The sequence below is a fragment of the Octopus bimaculoides genome, chromosome 29 (assembly GCF_046866305.1).
Source record: "Octopus bimaculoides isolate indiv1 chromosome 29, ASM4686630v1, whole genome shotgun sequence".
NCBI classification, from domain to species: domain Eukaryota; kingdom Metazoa; phylum Mollusca; class Cephalopoda; order Octopoda; family Octopodidae; genus Octopus; species Octopus bimaculoides.
Genome location: NC_142956.1, coordinates 8,610,435 through 8,629,135, shown reverse-complemented (window position 1 = coordinate 8,629,135; position 18,701 = coordinate 8,610,435). Strand labels below are relative to the sequence as shown.

At 38.1% G+C, this 18,701-nt stretch overlaps 1 protein-coding gene across 4 annotated transcripts in view; it reads left to right on the top strand.

Moving 5' to 3' along the window:
• Positions 1–14,728, top strand: part of LOC106868301 (uncharacterized) — a 53,594-nt gene extending 38,866 nt beyond the window's left edge. For all 4 annotated transcript variants that reach the window (XM_014913489.3, XM_089345518.1, XM_014913491.3 and 1 more), the window contains 2 exons: positions 4,915–6,147; positions 7,920–14,728. In XM_014913489.3, coding sequence (XP_014768975.1) covers positions 4,915–6,147; positions 7,920–9,037 — 2,351 coding nt within the window. In that variant the 3' untranslated portion in view covers positions 9,038–14,728. The remainder of the gene's footprint in view (positions 1–4,914; positions 6,148–7,919) is intronic.
• The last annotated feature ends 3,973 nt before the right edge of the window (positions 14,729–18,701 follow it).

The window sequence follows — 18,701 nt, the reverse complement described above, 5'->3', positions numbered from 1 at the left end:
TTTACTGCCACGTAGCATGGCTGTTCGCACACATGCGTCATACAATCTACCTTTTACTCTGAGCGAAAGGCACTTTGTCACCAGCAGAGGTAGGAGCTCTCTGAACTTTGCCCAGGCTATTCTTATTCCAGCAGCCACACTCTCAGAGCATCCACCCCAGTTACTGACTTGGTCACCTAGGTAACAGAAGCTATCAACTACTTGTAGTTTTTTCCCCTGGAATGTGATGGAAGCTGTTTTCTGCACATTTTCAGTGTTTATTACCCAAGTGTTTGCTACACACAAAAACTATCTTCCCAGTTAGCCTTCCTTTGATATTGCTGCACCTCTTATGTGTCCACAGCTTTCACTGGGTACATCTTATGGAGTTTCTACCTATACCTTTTCTGCAGATTGCGGAGGGCCATTTACCTTAAGAGATTTGTGGTTTATCTACCTTCCTTCTTATTAAGACTTTGGTTTTTGCTAGATTGACTCTAAGGCCCTTCAATTCTAGACCTTGCTTCCACACCTGAAATTTCTCTAGTTCTGATAGTGACTCAGCAATTAGAGTAAGGTCGTCAGCATAGAGAAACTCCCAGGGGCATCCTGTCTTGAGTTCCTCTGTTATTGCCTGGAGGACTATGATGAATAGGATGGAGCTGAGGACTGATCCTTGGTGGACCCCTACCTGGAATTCTTCACTGTACTCGTTGCCAACCCTCACCTTACTGACAGCGTCCCTGTACATGGCTTGTACAGCTCTCACTAACCATTCATCTATCCCTAGTTTCCTCATTGACCACCAGATAAGGGATCGGGGGACCCTGTCAAAAGCTTTCTCCTGCGGCTGTGTTACCAGAAATAAAGCATCAGCGGTGCTTTTCCCCGGCATGAACTTCTGCATCTCATCCAGACGGACTCTCTCCCTAATTAGTTGGGCTATGACCCTCTCCATGACCATCATTACCTGATCCAACAACTTGATACCTCTGTAATTATTTGTATCTAATGCATCACCTTTACCTTTGTAGCAACAAATAACTTTTATACATATGCCTGAATTTATATGGCAATGTAGATATAAACATACCTTATTAGAGTATAAAAAACAAATATATATTATAGAAAAATATATATCAAAATTATAATATTTGAAAATTATTTAAATATATTATAAACATTTGAATAAAAAATAAAAAAGCAAAATAAGAAATAGTTGTAAAAATAGTTACCAATCTAGGTTGCTAAAAAAATATCTATATATATATAAAATTAAATTTAAAAATTATATAAAAAAGATTATATGTATATATATAGAAGATCATAAACTGGAATACTTCTGTACATATGTGAAAAGTAATCAATTACGGAAGATCTGAGCATGGATGGGTACATTTACGAGTTTTAATTATAAGCGTATCATTATATACCCATACATACCTGTATATATATCAAGTTATTTTAATCTTAGGCGTGTGTATGAGTTTTTTTGTACTGGTATATATATATCTGTATGTTTATGTGTGGTTGTGCATGTGTGTGTGTGTGTGTGTGTGTGTGTGTGTGTATATATATATATATATATATATATATATATATATATAGATAGATAAAAAAGTGTAGGTGGCATACGAGTGGGTATATATTTATAAAAAAGAAGTTTGAAAATGCCAATTTATAAAAAATGAATTTTACTCTAAAATTTTCTCAGAGATATTTTTAACATGTTTCGGTTCTTGTAAAAACGAACCTTACCAAAAATACATATTTAAAAAAATGAAATTAAATGAAAAGTTCATAATTGTTCTTTACTGGTGTCAATAGTCCACATGGGGGCATTTTTTGTTGGTTGTAGTAGTAGTAGTAGTAGTAGTGGCCATGTTGGCAATGGTAAATGGCAGTGACCTCTGTCCTTGTCAATTGACTGCTGCTGCTGACATGTACAGAAGTCACTGCCATTTACCATTGCCAACATAGCCACTACAAAAAATGCCCCCACGTGGACTATTGACACCAGTAAGAAACAATTATGAACTTTTCATTTAATTTCATTTTTTTAAATATGTATTTTTGATAAGGTTCGTTTTTACAAGAACCAAAACATGTTAAAAATATCTCTGACAAAATTTTTAATTAAAATTCATTTTTTTATATATTGGCGTTTTCAAACTTCTTTTTTATAAATATATATATATATATATATATATATATGTATATGTATATATATATATATATATATATATATATGTATGTATGTATGTGTGTGTGTGTGTGTGTGTGTATCCATATATGTATATATATGCATGTATACATGTATTTTACTGTGTATATATGATATTAAATTTATTTTGTAATTAAAACTTGTAAAAGTACCCATATAATGTGAATATTTAAATTTTTTCCAATCTCCTAGCTAATATAAACAAGACCATTTTAACCCTTATTTATTATCTGCCCTATACTAGTAAAATTTCAATAATTTTTACTTTCTCTAAAATTATTCTCTAATCTTTTCGATATATTTTTTCTATATACCATTCCATAGATGTTTTATAGTTTTAGCAGCGAACATTCTAAGTAAAATACCCACTAATCTTCATATATTTATTTCCCTTATAATTTTTATACGTTTCTTATATTGTCATATTAACCACCTATTAGTATCTAATTTTTACTACTTTAACTATTTAAATTATCTCCTTCTATATTTCTGACATATTATTTACATAAACAAAGTTTATATACCACTAACCATTTATGAGGGCTCTTAAACATTTTTTTCTAATTTATAAAAAAAGCTGAAATGATTATTAACGGTCAAATATAAATTTCAGTTTCCTGTATTTAAAAATTCTGTTCTCCCTTATTTGGATTTTCAACCCCACTTGATTCTTACTTCTTATATGGAGTTTAAAACTAGCTCATTTACACTAATCTATATTGAGAAAGTTACCTATCTTTCTATGTTATATATATCATCACTTAACTGTTACCTGTTAATTGTGTTTTAAATAGACATGACTCCTAGAACAATTACACATTAAAAATTAGTACGAACACAATACCCATGTAATTCTTAAGTCCACCTTTTACTCTATTAAGTTCTGGTTGTCAAGCAGTGGTGGGGTATAAACACAGACAGTAACACACATACACATGTATATACATAATAGGCTTCATTCAGTTTCCACCTACCAAATTCACTCACAAGGCTTTGGTCGATCTGAGGTAAGGTAAAAGACACTTCCCCAAGGTGCCACGCAGTTGGACTGAACCCAGAGCCATGTGGTTCTTATCACAGTCACACCTGTGCCCATTCTTATCACACAGCCACACCTGCGTCTATATGTTTCTATATGGAAAAAAAAAAAAAAAAGTTTAATGTTTCTATGTGCTTTTCACCATTGTGTGGAGCACTGCAGTAGATGCCCCATATGCAAATAGTTTAGTTTGGTTGTCCTCCCAGATGCTTCAATGATTGCCTGTGAGCACACCATCCATCATGCCCGTCCCCTGCCCCTGTATATTTTTAATTCATCAACATTTGCCATTCCACTGTCCAGAAGCAAGTTGTCCATATAGGTTAGACGTCTTCTTCCCCTGTTGATTCTTCCTTCAATTGACGGCCATAAAACCAGTTGACACAGAGGTTCTTCAGGGTGCCTAATGCAATGACCAACAATTCTCATTCTTCTCTGCTGTATCTTCTCAGTCACTTTGGGTAGATCTTGATAAAACTGCTTGTTGGTAACTCTTTAGCATTCACATTATTCTGTCAAAAATAATGCTTGCTTAACAAAAATAATAGTTGCATATACTGCTTGAGTAATAATTGCAGGCAAACTAATGGACAGAATAAGCTGCAGCTTTTTTTCCTGTGTTTTGTTCATTTTTACCAGGACTTTACAATGAATCGACCCCCAGTACTTTTTTTAAAGCCTAGTACTTATTCTATTGGTCTCTTTTGCTGAACCACTGTTACAGGGACATAAACATACCAACACCAGTTGTCAAGCAGTGGTGGGCAACAAACACAGACACACACACACACGCGCACAATGAATTTCTTTCAGTTTCTGTCTACCAAATCCACTCAAACAGGCTTCTTACTACACAGCCATGCCTCAACCTAATCTTACATATTTATTCTTAATATGCTCCAGCAGACCCAAATGCAAAATATGCTGGTTGCTAGTGTGTAGGTCACAAAAGGACAGCTTCTCTCATTTACAACATGTTCAAAACACTCATATTGGAGCAAGGAATTCTGCGATAGTAGTGTTTTGACAAATGTCTCGCCAGCAAGACTGTATTATAAACACACACACATACACACTCCTTGATGTAAAAGGGAGAAATTGCTTTCCTGTGACACATGCAAATGCAACTAGCATATATGGCATTTGAATCTGTTGGAGTGGATTACTCATCATCATCATCATCATCCACCTCACAGGCATGACTGCATAGTAAGAAGCTTGCTTCATAACCACATGGTTCTAGGTTCGATTCCACTGTGTGGCACGTTGAGCAAGTATCTTTCTACTATAAGCCTTGAGCTGATTAAAGCTTTTTAAGTAGATTTGGGAGACAGGAACTGGAAGAAGTCCATCATATATGTATGTCTAGATAGATATGTGTATGTATCTTTTGTGTCTGTCTTAGTCTCCATCACTACTGCTAGACAACCAGTGTTGCTGTGTTTACATCCCCGTAACCTAGTGGTGTGGCTAAAAAAACCCAGTAGAATAAGTACCAGGTTTAAAAAGAAAATAAGTTCTGGAATTGATTCATTCAACTAAAAATTCTTCAAGGTGATGCTCCAGCATGACTGCAGTCTAATGACTTGAACAAACAGGAAGTAAAAAATATGTTGGTTTGCCCCAAATTTCACCCAGACATGATTGTCTTCTAATTCTTCTTCTCTTACAGATGACCCAGGACCAAGAGATGATTCGGTTTCAAACCCTGCCCTGATTGGCGTCATTGTTGGGTCTGTGTGTGGAGTCATTCTGCTGATCCTCCTCCTGGCTGTCATTGGCATCTGTTGCTACCAGCGGAACAGCTATCTGAGAGGGGGTCACGCTGATCCGGTCCTCCGAGATGGCGACTCCTCCGACATGGATAAGTGCTATATCAACAACATGGAGAAGAATGGAAGCCCTGTGGGTGGGGTTGGCATGAGTCCTTCACTGCGCTATACCGATGTTGTCGAAAAGTTCAGCGACAGCAAGGAAGAGAAGAACAGAGATGGGCTTGGGGTCAGGAATGGTGAGAAGCCATTGGTCGTTGATGCTTTTGCAACGACTCCAACAAAATCAAGTGAATTCAGTTTTGATACATCAAACAAAAGCCGGGGTGGAGGAAGTGGAGATGAGCCTCGGTCCCCTATGATTGAAGCTCTGCAGAGTAACCTGAAGTTCCAGGCATCGTATCAATCAACAGAGAATGAGGCAGAGAAGCGAGCCCATCGTCTCTCCAGCACCAACAATGGTGGAGGTGGGAGTGGTGGCAATGATGACACACCTCCCACTCCACCACCACCACTACCAGTCATCTCGGCACCGGTGCCCAAGATGCGAACCATGAACTCAACCCATGCAGGAATACGGCGTGTGCCTGTACGCACGTCTGCAACCTCCGATGACATCAACCTATTGGAGAGGGAACTGCTTCATGGGGGTCAGGTACGAGATGAAGACGGTGATCCTGGAATCCAGGTTCTGAAGCCAGATGTGGTTGGGGGGTTGGCAACAGAGGTTGTCCCAATCAAAATTCAGGCAAGTAAACCGAAAGCAGATGTTGAGATTGAAGACTTTGACCGAACTGATCTCACAAATGATGACCCTCCTCCTTTCATAAGAAGTACAAATTCTAGTACTAGCACAGTCCACTCCCTCCGACCCAATCGACATCGCAGTCCCGCAAGCAAATCAAAGCACCAGGCCCAGCAACAGCAAGGATCTGCATCTCGCAACAAAGATGCAGGACTTAGCAGCTTACGCAAGCGAGGACCAAAGTCCCCTCGTATCACTACAAAAGGCCGACGTCTTGTGTCAGAAGCTGAAGAAGGGTCTGTGTATGATGATGAACAGAGGGCCGATACCCCACTCAGTGTTATGGGTGTGAGGTCTTCAAGGGCCGACGACCTGGAGAGCTTACCACGTGAGTAAACTAGATTTCCTGAAGTCATATGACTTTATTTTAAATGTATAAATAAATATATATACATATATATATGTATGTATATGTATATATATTTATGTATATATATATGTGTGTGTATATATATGTGTAAATATATATGTATGTATATGTATATATATTTATGTATATATATATATATATGTGTAAATATATATGTATGTATATATAATGTATCTCTCTATATGTGTGTGTATTGGGTTATCAGATAAATTTGTTTTTTATATATGGTACTCCTTTGTCATATATTTGAAAATCGGTAAAATTTATTAAGATTTCAAAAACAAAAGCAAAATAAAACATAGCACATAAAGATATTTTTCATGTTAATTCAAATAACATTGAAAAGAATTAAAATAAATGGGAAAAAAACAAAGGAATTCATGTGACAACCCAAAGTGTGTGTGTGTGTATGAAATGACTAATAACAAAGACTGGCTCTAGCAAATCATTTTAATTCTTCATTTACAATTGTTTCATCACTATTCAACATAATCAATCTTGTGTAATACCGTAACCATTCAGGCAACTAATGATTAATTTTCATGTGTTATGTAGGATGTCTTTTATAGTACATGTTCAACATGATATCTCAGAATTCTGTAATCTGGGCTATATACCCAAACTATATATATATATATATATATATATATATATACTTGATATTCTTGAAATGCTATGTTTTTACAATGCTATTAGAAGTATAGAAGGCAAGCAGAGCGTGAGATGGTCTCACTGAGTGTGAGCCTGTTGTACACAGGTAGAGTTAAAATATTCTACCAAGTTTACAGTTCCACTGTAGAGAATTACTGAAATGTTTCCTTGTTAAACAGGAATTCCTTAGAATAAGATTATTATGCAATTCATTTGGTGAAACTTGAGGTAGCAAACTGTTCATCCTATTAACTGTATTTAACAACATAATTATTCCACCTTCTGCAGCCTTGTCTCACTAGTTATTTCATATTGATCCAGACTACAGTGTATATATAGTGTGTATTTATGTATATACAGACACACACATGCACACATAAATACACACAAACACACACACACACACACATATATATATATATATATATATATATATATATATATATATATACAAAAAAAAATACACACCAGTGAGTAAACAAATGAAAGAAAAGGACACTCAGTACATTTAGTAGGAGTTATATGTATTATTTAAGACAGTTTGATTCAGTTCTATACAACTTAGTTTTGCAGGCCTCTAACAGAAGCCCATCTCTTTCAGACTTTAGGTTACTAAATTCAGTATCTAAAACCTAAAAGAGATGGGCTTCTGCTTGAGGCCTGTGAAACTTTAAGTCACATGGAACTGAATCAAACTGTTTTATAATATATATGTAGATAAATAGAGAGATAGTTTATTCATGGGGTGACTAGACTACTGTTGGTTTCATGTTGGGAGAGATATCGCTCAACAATTATTTAAGTCTGTACCTTGGGATGTTGGTGTTCATCTAAGATGGAAACGAACTCCAACATCCCAAAGTACAAACTTGAATAATTGTTGAGAGATATCTCTCCCAACATAAAACCAATGATATTCTGGGCCACCCCACGAATAGAAAACATTTATCCACTGATGCAGTGTTGAGCATTCAGTCTCACTGTTTGATATTAACATATATATATATGTGTGTATGTATATACATATGCACAGATTTCTGATTGATAACTGTGTGCCATTTCTATTTCTCTCCTCACAGCTCTGCGTCGCTCTGCCTCCAGACAGTCGCTCTTTGCATCAAGGAGCTCATTGTACAGTCGACGTGGCAAGAAAGAACGCCGGCCCTCTGTCGCTGATTCACTTGACTCGTATGCTCAGGATGACCTCACACTATGCAATTCTGGGGCCCAGACCCAGCCTATGTCAAGGCAGGATGCCCGTGCATTCAAGTCACTGGGCAGCATCATTGCACCAACTGCTGCAGAGACTTCAACCAGTGATCCCAGCTACTCAACTGGTCGAACACGAAAGAAATCTGTTGGGACCTCATCTTTGTCACATGGGAGACAAACACCAAAGAAGTCTACTTCATCACACAAGTCTTCAATGTCAACACAGACCAGTGGCCAGAAGAGTACACAGACAGATAGGGGGGCAGCAATGAACCAACAACAGCATGTGCATCCTGTACCCCTTGCTAAACCCTTGCTCAAATCAACAGTGAAATCAGTGCCCCCCAGAAACGTTGGAAATGGAGGTGCAGATCACTCTTCTCAGTCTGTTAAGCTTCCACCAGCCTTGTCAAAATCTTACTTCCAACCCATAGCCTACAACAACAACACTAACGTTACTGACCCTGGTCTTCCTCCACCCCCACCAACTGAGACATTGAAGTCAACAAAGTCACCATGGGAACTACTCTGCGAACTCACAGACACTAACACACACACATCTCCACCTTCAGAATCTGGGGTCTCAACACCTGGCCCCAGACTTGAACCCAATCTTCGTTTCACTGCCCCTTCTGCACAGCTGATGTCACTGTCGTTGACACCCGGGCCTTATACAGCCCAAACCACTACCATTGCCCCTGTGACATCTCAACCCCTTGCAGGCAACAATGCGACCTCAACACATAGCCCTTTTGTTACTACTACAGTGACACCACTAAATCCAAGCGTGACCCCTACATCAGCAAGATACACTCCCTCATCTCTGGTAGGGTCTGAAATATCATTCTCGTCACACCCACCGATGACCATGGACCCCAACTATGGTACACTTCCCACTCGGAAATCCTCGTGGGATGCACTTACAGAACTGGCTGATAACCAAATGCCTTCTGCATCACATCAAAATGTAGAGAGCATTGTATAAACTATGTGTATAAACACTCATATATATATATATATATATATATATATATATATATATATATATATATATATATATATATATATATATATATATATATCTTATGTCATTGTTGTTTTATCATCTACTTTTCTATGTTTGCAAAGTTGAAACAAAATTCCTTGATAGTGTGTGTGTGTGTGCATGTACATGTGCATACACATGCATTCAATAATATATATATATATAAGGACAGTATCTGCTACACAAATGGGAGGTGCCTAAATTTAAGGAGTAAATGACAGGACAATATTTGGTTTAACTTTTAAGTAGTTATAGATATTCTCACCAGCTTAAAATATCTTTTTTATAAACCATAGCAAGACATAGGACACATTAACTTCTATATTATCTAAAACTCAATTATCAACTTATTTTTATTTAATTTCTTTTAATACATAGATGAAGGTGTATTAAAACATATGTACTTTGACCTAATTTAGTGTATAGAGCTCTATTTCATCCTGGAACAAAGGTCAAGCTTGAGGTCGGAGACAAAGTAAGTTTTCTAGCCATATCAGGTTTCAATATCTCCTTTTCACGTTCCTTTTGTATCTTAAATCACAGTAAAATAAATATATAAGCTACCCGTACATAAACTCAGTTTGCATCAGACCACAGTTGTAGAAAGACCCTGAATGAAGGTGCAGAGCAGAATATTGCAGGTTGCATATGCAACTGTACATATTCTATGCAGCAGAAACATATTTCAGTCATTTTAACTAACTAATTATGCTGTATAATGAAAAGAAAAAATATGATGTACAAGTTTCCTTGTAATTGTTTTGGATTTACACTCCTGAAAATATTCATAATCCAGGGAAGCAAACCGAACCTGGATTTGCTTATCAGAAGAGTTATGGTGGGATTGCTCACCTTAAGCATTCTTTGTTGCTTCTTACCACATGTGGTTAGCCATAACCTGGACTATACCTGAGAGCTCTTATGGTACCCATCGAGATAATTTGATAATTTATCCCTACACACACACACACACACACATATATACTGTATCAGGACAATTCCCCCAATGACAACTACCCCCTAAGACAATTACTGCCCCGCTCCTTAGTTAATTATCTCCTCTCCAATATATTACAAAGTTTTAAATCATCTGTTGTCCTCAGGGGTAATTGTCCTTTGTGGGGGGGGGGGGGGGTAAATGTCCTAGACTCATATATATATATATACATACACAAATTACATTTGATATATATATATATATATATATATATACATACACAAATTACATTTGATATATATATATATATATATATATATATATACATACACAAATTACATTTGATATATATATATATATATATATATATATATATATATATATACATACACAAATTACATTTGATATATATATATATATATATATATATATATATATATATATATATATGGACATTAAACAATGATGATGATATATATCGTTTAGGTTTGTTTAAAGGAAACATTTTGAATATGCATATAAAAGCTCCTATTCTATTATGCCAGAGCACCGCCTTAAAGGGTTTTAGTCAAACAAATTGACCCCAGAACTTTTTTTTTTAAGCTTAGTACTTATTCTATTTTGCTGAACCACTAAGTTACACACACCAACACGGGTTGTCAAGTGAAGATGGGAGGACAAACATAAAGACGCACGCACACCCACACATATATATATATATATATATATATATATATATATATACACACACACACACACACAATGAGCTTCTTTCAGTTTCCAAATCCACTCACAAGGCTTTGGTTGGCTTGAGGCTATGATAGAAGATGCTTACCCAGGGAGCCAAGCAGTGGAACCATGTGGTTGGAAGCAAGCTTCTTATCACACAGTTATTACTGAGGGATTTTCAGTTCAGGCTAACAATATTGTTCAGGTTAGTCAAGAACTCTGCGTATTCTTGTGGCAGGGTCCAAGGTTCATCACCATCCTGTATTGTAAATTCATGGTTGTGTCCCAGTTCTACTGTTTTTTTACAGAGCATGATACACAAGACAGGGCGTAAATAAATTTCTTTATTGTAATGAATTTGACTTACAGCTGTTTCCAGTAGTCATTTTAGATTCATTACGGATATGTTTACTCAATCGGCCCATTGACTGCTCGAGAAGAATTGAATGACCTAAAATATTAATGCTACTTGCATCAGAGTCATAGAAATGTTTCTGAAGAAATTGATCAATGGACTGATTGAATAAACTTATCAATAACAAACCTATGGAAACAGCTGTAAGTCAAATTTACGACAATAAAGAAAAATATGTAATGACGGTTACTTACGCCTTGCCTTACATGCACACACACACACACACACACACACACACGTCTGAGAGGGAGAGAATGAGGGGAAACTCGCTACAGGGTGGGTGGACTGCAGGAGAAATTTTCAGAGGAAGAACTGTCAAACGAGTGTTTCAGCCTAAGGGAGCTGGGCCCACCTAGGCAGTATCTTCCTCCTGTTATTTAAATGCCACCTTCAGTGGGGATTGAACTTGAAACTTTTGGGTGCTCAGACCACCATATGACAGTTTCAAACACACAACCACACACACATGGATGTGTGTGTGTGTGTGTGTGTATTTGAATTTTGGGAGGGTCATTATGCCAATACATCAAAATATGTTTCAATACATGTTTTCTCATCAAGAATCTTGCACACCAAATACAATAATTATATATAATATATACACACACATACATGTGTGTGTGTGTGTGTGTGTATGTATATATTATATATATGTAGGTGCTGGTGTGGCTGTGTGGTAAGGAGCTTGCTTCCCAGCCACATGGCCCTGGGTTCAGTCCCACTGCATGACACCTTGGGCAAGTGTCTTCTACTATAGCCTCGGGCCGACCAAAGCCTTGTGAGTGGATTTGGTAGATGGAAACTGAAAGAAGCCCGTCATATTTATATATGTGTGTGTGTCTGAGTTTGTCCCTCTACCATCCTTTGACAAACAATGTTGGTGTGTTTACGCCCCTGTAACTTAGCGGTTTGGCAAAAGATACTGATAGAATAAGTACTAGGCTTACAAAGTTGATTTGTAGCTGATTTCTTCAACTAAAGGCAGTGCTTCTGCATGCCTGCAGTAAGTAAGCTACTTACCACACAGCCACTCCTCCACCTATATATATATATATATATATATATATATATATATATATATACACACACATACACACACACACACAATGGGCTTCTTTCAGTTTCCGTCTACCAAATCCATTCACAAGGCTTTGGTAAGCCGAAGGCTATAGTAGAAGACACTTGCCCAAGGTGCTACACAGTGGGACTGAACCCAAAACCATGTGGTTGGGAAGCAAGCTTCTTACCACATAGCCACTCCTTTTTGCAAACAATTTGCATATGCAAGTGCTGCCAGTTGAAAGCTCCACATACTGGATGCTAGCAAGTTTATGCAGGCCTCCTCTCACTGAAATGAGGCCTTGCTTGCTAGATCAACTGGTTACTAGGTTTCACTCAATATTCTTCTAGCCATTGGCTTGCTTTTCCCACTGTAGTTTGGATATCACTCATGGTGGTAATTTGCTTTACAATGAGTTAGGTCGAATGATATAGCAGGACCATTATCCAGTTGTCAGAAGCTTTATGATGTCACAATAGCACTCAATTCTGAGGGTAGATTTCCTTGTAGCCAAAACAGTTGTAAGCTAATGAGTCATAATGTATCTCCTGTTCTTTCATTCACACACACAGCATATGCATACTACATCTCTCAGTAACCTTAAGTTAAGGCAATACTAGTAAGACAGTGATTCAGAGAGGAGATTTAATAATGTAGAAACATATCTAGAGTTATCTCTATGCATATCAAAGTTCTGACACCCTCCTCACACACACACACACACACACACACATATATATATAACACATACAAGAATAAAGTTTTTAATCGTTAAACAAGTAGTGTCTTCTATTTCTTATGTATTATATTACATTCTAAAATCAGTTGCAGTGTGGAAGGTGTTTATAAGTCATTTGAGACTGCGACCTGTTCCATAGGGACTGGATTACATGGTTAATTCTGTTTCAGCTCTCACTGAACTTGCTTGCTACTCTAAGTTCAACTGGAACAGAAGCAACAGAATTCACCAAGTGGGCGAGTGTTTTCTATAGCCTCAAGCTGAGTGGATTTGGTAGATGGACAGTGAAAGAAGACCATCATATATATATTTCATTTTTGTATTTGACTTGCAAGATTCTTTATGTGAATTCATGTGTTGAATCCTATTTCGTCTGGGGAGAGTCATTGTGTTTTAATTAATACACTCACCGGTTCGATTTCCAGCAAACCGGTGAGTGTGTTAAGAAGGCATTAAAACAGAATGACTTAGGCTCGAGAGGGATCTGACTTTACTTTGGTGTCTTTGTTATTAAAATACCTTGGTTTTGTGTGTGTTTGCCCCACGCCACCAATTGACAACCAGTGCTGCTCTGTTTATGTCTCCATAGCATAGCAGTTCAGCAAAAGACACTGACAAAATAAGTACTAGGCTTTAAAAAAACTTAAGTACTGGGATTCAATTCATTCATCTAAAAATTTTCCAGGGCAGTGCCCCAGCATGGCCAGTCTAATGACTGAAACAAGTAAAAGAAAGATAAACGTGTGTGTATATATGTACTAGCAGCTGAGCCCGGTTTCACCCGGTCAGAGAACGACACGAAGAGAGAGACGAAGACATAAAAAAGAGGAAGAAGTGGATACGGATCTTGGTAGAAAAAAAAAGAATGTCATGGTGAGTTAGTAAGGAGAGCAAAGCAAGACTGGACTTACGTTGGCTGGCAGGACGATGAAAAAATTGCGGAGTTGAAATTAGAGCAGTTGAAGTTGCCGTTGTTATCATTGGAGTGCCTCTTGGTAGACAACATTCTTCGTCCTTCCCTCGGGTGCACAAATAGAAAGAACATGGGGACAGCCAACGTACAACTGTGCATGTGAGAATACTTGCTCTCTCAGATTCAAACCAACCGCTTGCACTGATTGTCCCTGTGCCTTGTTGATTGTCATCGGAAAGCAGAGTTTGATGGGAAATTGCATCTGTTTAAACTTGTGGGTAAGAGACATGGGAGTTATAAGTATGTCTTAGCCAGTGGCTGGTTCATTCAAGATTGTTGCCTACAGAACTCGGGAGCACTCTTTTTTGATAATTATCCGCGTACCATTGCACATTATCGGAGCATCTAAATTCCTTAGCAGCATGATTGGCGCGCCAACTTTCAGATGCAGTTCGTGAGCTGGTAGTTCTGCGGGTGCCCCCTTTTGTCATGGGCTGGCCGGTCTATCCCAGATACATGGGAAGCTTTTGTTCATCAACACAGGGGAGCTGAAATAAATTTTTATCAATGTCCAAGGGAAGCCAAATCGCGAAAAAGGTTGAGAAATGCGGATCTATAACGATGATTTTTATTTAGGCACATCGTAAAAGTAATTATACTGAATTGCTTAATATAAAGAAAAGTATGTTTTTTCAAGCGAATACAGTTAGAAAAAATATTTACCATTTCAAGTCATCACTAAAAACAAAGCTCATCAATTTTGGAATGAAATAATAATTGTATTCTTTTATTCTAAGTTGTAAATTTTGCCCAAGAAATAAAGCAAATAATCACTAAATGCATTGTTAAAAATCTGCAACTCGATAGCAAATATCTCCAAATTGATTAGAAATGCATAAATTTAATAATAACAATGTTTTTGAGATTCCGGTTCGAATGACATGAGTGTTTTTGTTTCAAATAGTGGAGGAGATATGATGTTGCTGTGGGCTGGAAGTATGCAAGAAGTTAAAATTTTTTTTTGACTAAAACACAAATGGGACCCTAAGTAAGGCATGTGTAAAATTTGAATGAAATTGGTTGTGTAGTTCTGGAGTTTTAGGGATTCACACACACACACACACACAGACATACATTCTCAATTTTATATATATATAGATAGATTACTGAGAATGTGTGTGTGTGTATATGTATTATTGAGAATGTGTGTCTGCATCACTAAAACTTGAGAACTACCCAACCGACTTCATTCAAATTTTTATTCATGCCTTCCTTAGGGTTCATGGATCAAAAAGAATTTTTCTACGTCTTGCCTAAAGTTTTGCTATTCTGCGTCAAAATGAAACAATAAATATATTGTAATGTGAGATGATGCTTTCACTGTTATATGGTTTCAATTTCAATTACTTTCACTATCTGCATACACATATTAGTTTCACTATCTGCATACACATATTAGTTTCACTATCTGCATACACATATTAGTTTCACTATCTGCATACACATATTAGTTTCACTATCTACATACACATATTAGTTTCACTATGTATTTGTATACATGATTATATGTATTTATATCTCTTTTATTTCTTTTACTTGTTTCAGTCATTTGACTATGGCCATGCTGGAGCACTGCCTTTAGTCAAGCAAATTGACCCTAGGACTCAGTCTTTGTAAGCCAAGTACTTATTGTATCGGTATCTTTTGTCGAACCGCTAAGTTACAGGGACGTAAACACAGCAGCATTGGTTGTCAAGTGATGTTGGGGGGGACAAACACAGACACACAAACATACATACATATACATATATATATATATATATATATATACGACGGGCTTCTTTCAGTTTCCATCTACCAAATCCAATCACAAGGTTTTGGTCGGCCCGAGGGTATAGTAGAAGACACTTGCCCAAGGTGCCACACAGTGGGACTGAACCCGGAACCATGCGGTTCGTAAGCAAGCTACTTACCACACAGCCACTCCTACGCCTATGTATCTATATATATATATATATATTTATATCTTTGTATAGCAAATCCAGAAAAATAAGAACAGACATGGTACATGTAAAGTATTAGCAGATGCAGAGGGAAGGAAAGAAATATGGTTTAACAATTCAAGCAACGCTCTTCTTCAGAAACAGAGGAAACTCCAATGGAAAAGAAGATAGAGGAAGAAAATCGCCAACGATTCAAATGTGGTTACATTTTGAAACTAGAAAAGCACTCAGAGAAAGGCCTCCGCCAAGCAGTTTATTTCCGCACATGCTGAAAATCGCCCAATTTCCCAAACCAACGCCGGTAAAAACATAACAGAGATACTATTTTATCTTCCTCCCCTCATACTTATCTCGACCATCGTCATCATCAACCCTGTCTCTGCTTTCACCACAATCAACGTCAAAACTGCAATCACCACAATCAGTTTCTTTGCACGGTTGAAAATCCATTATCCGATACTCATGAGACCGAGATTGTTGCAGTTTTTTGATTTTTTCTAATTTCGGAATGCTTTATTAAAAACAAAATTGCATCTACAAAATGGAAGAGTTCGAGGATAGAAACCAGGTCTATCTAAACACAATAGCTTATAGACATACTCTGAATGTAGATCTATACAAATCTTTCATAATTTTTTTTTATACTTAAGACCATCAGAAATGTTAAGATACAGCCTCTACCCACGTTGTCGTGCTTTGATTAAATGGTTACAGAATAGATTAGATTACTTAGATAAGTTTCGGCCAAAGTTGACTCAGGCCATGTCTAATTTAATAGCACCACCTGGAAGAGATATACAGTCAGCTCTGGGGAACCGTAGCCCATTCAAGCAGAGGGTTATTGTTTTCAGAGACATATCTAGGTGTGGCTGGTTTATCTGGTATTTGTTGGGGGTAATCAGTCCTGGGGTCGATTTGCGCAACTAAAGGTGGTGCTCCAGCATGGCCACAGTCAAATGACTAAAACAAGTAAAAGAGTATATATTCATATATATGTATCTCCTCTAGTTCTGATAGTGACTCCGCAATTAGTGCAAGCTCCTCTATGGTGGTGACCTTGCACTAATTGCGGAGTCACTATCTGAACTAGAGGAGAAGTTTCAGGTGTGGAAGCAAGGACTAGAATCGAAGGGCCTTAGAGTCAACCTAGCTAAAACCAAAATCCTAATAAGTAGGAAGGTAGATAAAACACAAACCCCTTCAGGTAGATGGCCCTGCTCAGTATGCAGAAAAGGAGTAGGTAGTAACTCTATAAGATGTACCCGGTGCAAGCTATGGACACATAAGAGGTGCAGCATTATCAAAGGCAGGTTAACTAGGAAGTTAGTTTTTGTATGTGGCAGATGTTCAGGTGCAATAAACACTGTAAACAAACAGGAAACAACTTCTATGTCATTCCAGGGAGAAAAACTAGAGGTAGTCGATAGCTTCTGCTATCTGGGTGACCAAGTTAGTAGTGGGGGTGGGTGCGCTGAAAGTGTAGCTGCTAGAATAAGAATAGCCTGGGCAAAGTTTAGAGAGCTCTTACCTCTGCTGGCGACAAAGGGACTCTCACTCAGAGTAAAAGGCAGACTGTATGACGCGTGTGTACGAACAGCCATGCTACATGGCAGTGAAACATGGGCTGTGACTGCTGAGGACATGCGTAAGCTCGCAAGGAATGAAGCCAGTATGCTCCATTGGATGTGTAATGTCAGTGTGCATACCCGTCAGAGTGTAAGTATCTTGAGAGAAAAGCTGAACATAAGAAGCATCAGTTGTGGTGTGCAAGAGAGACGATTGCACTGGTATGGACATGTGGTGAGAATGGATGAGGATAGCTGCATGAAAAAGTGCCACACCCTAACAGTTGAGGGAACCCGTGGAAGAGGTAGGCCCAGGAAGACCTGGGCTGAGGTGGTGAGGCAAGACCTTTGAACATTGGGCCTCACCGAGGCGATGACTACTGACCAAGACCTTTGGAAATGTGCTGTGTGTGAGAAGACCCGGCAAGCCAAGTGAGATCGTTGCCAGTGCCCCTGGACTGGCTCTTGTGCGGGTGGCACATGAGATGCACCATTCTGAGCGTGGCCGTTGCCAGTACCGCCTGACTGGCCTTCATAGGATTTTCGAGCGAGATCATTGCCAGTGCCCCTGGACTGGCTCTTGTGCAGGGGGCACATAAAAGACACCATTTTGAGCGTGGCCGTTGCCAGTACCGCCTGACTGGCCCTCGTGCGGGTAACACGTAAAAGCACCCACTACACTCTCTGAGTGGTTGGCGTTAGGAATGGCATCCAGCTGTAGAAACTCTGCCAAATTAGATTGGAGCCTGGTGTTGCCATCCGGTTTCACCAGTCCTCAGTCAAATCGTCCAACCCATGCTAGCATGGAAAGCGGACGTTAAACGAAGATGATGATGATGATGATGATGTATATATCTTAATATACATCAATGGAATTTTCTCGATGTGAACTTTCCAGTGCAGTAATTAGATTTTTAAAATTCTGTTTACTTTGTGTGATTTAAGGGAGATTTGGCTGTTGTTTCTAGCAACTTTTATATTTCTTCCATTCTACCTGTACCGGCGTTCTTACATGTCGATCATGCACTCAATATATAATATAGAGAGTAAGAGTAAAAGAGGGAGGGAGAGAGAGAGGGAGGGAGGGAGGGAGAGAGAGAGAGAGAGAGAGAGAGAGAAAGTGATACATACAAAGTCATAGATTAACTTGCTTTAAGACTATTCTTTCCTTCTATCTTACTTCGTTCTTATTCCTCTCTCCCATTTAAATAGCTTTCTTCTATCCCTCTACCTCTAACTATCC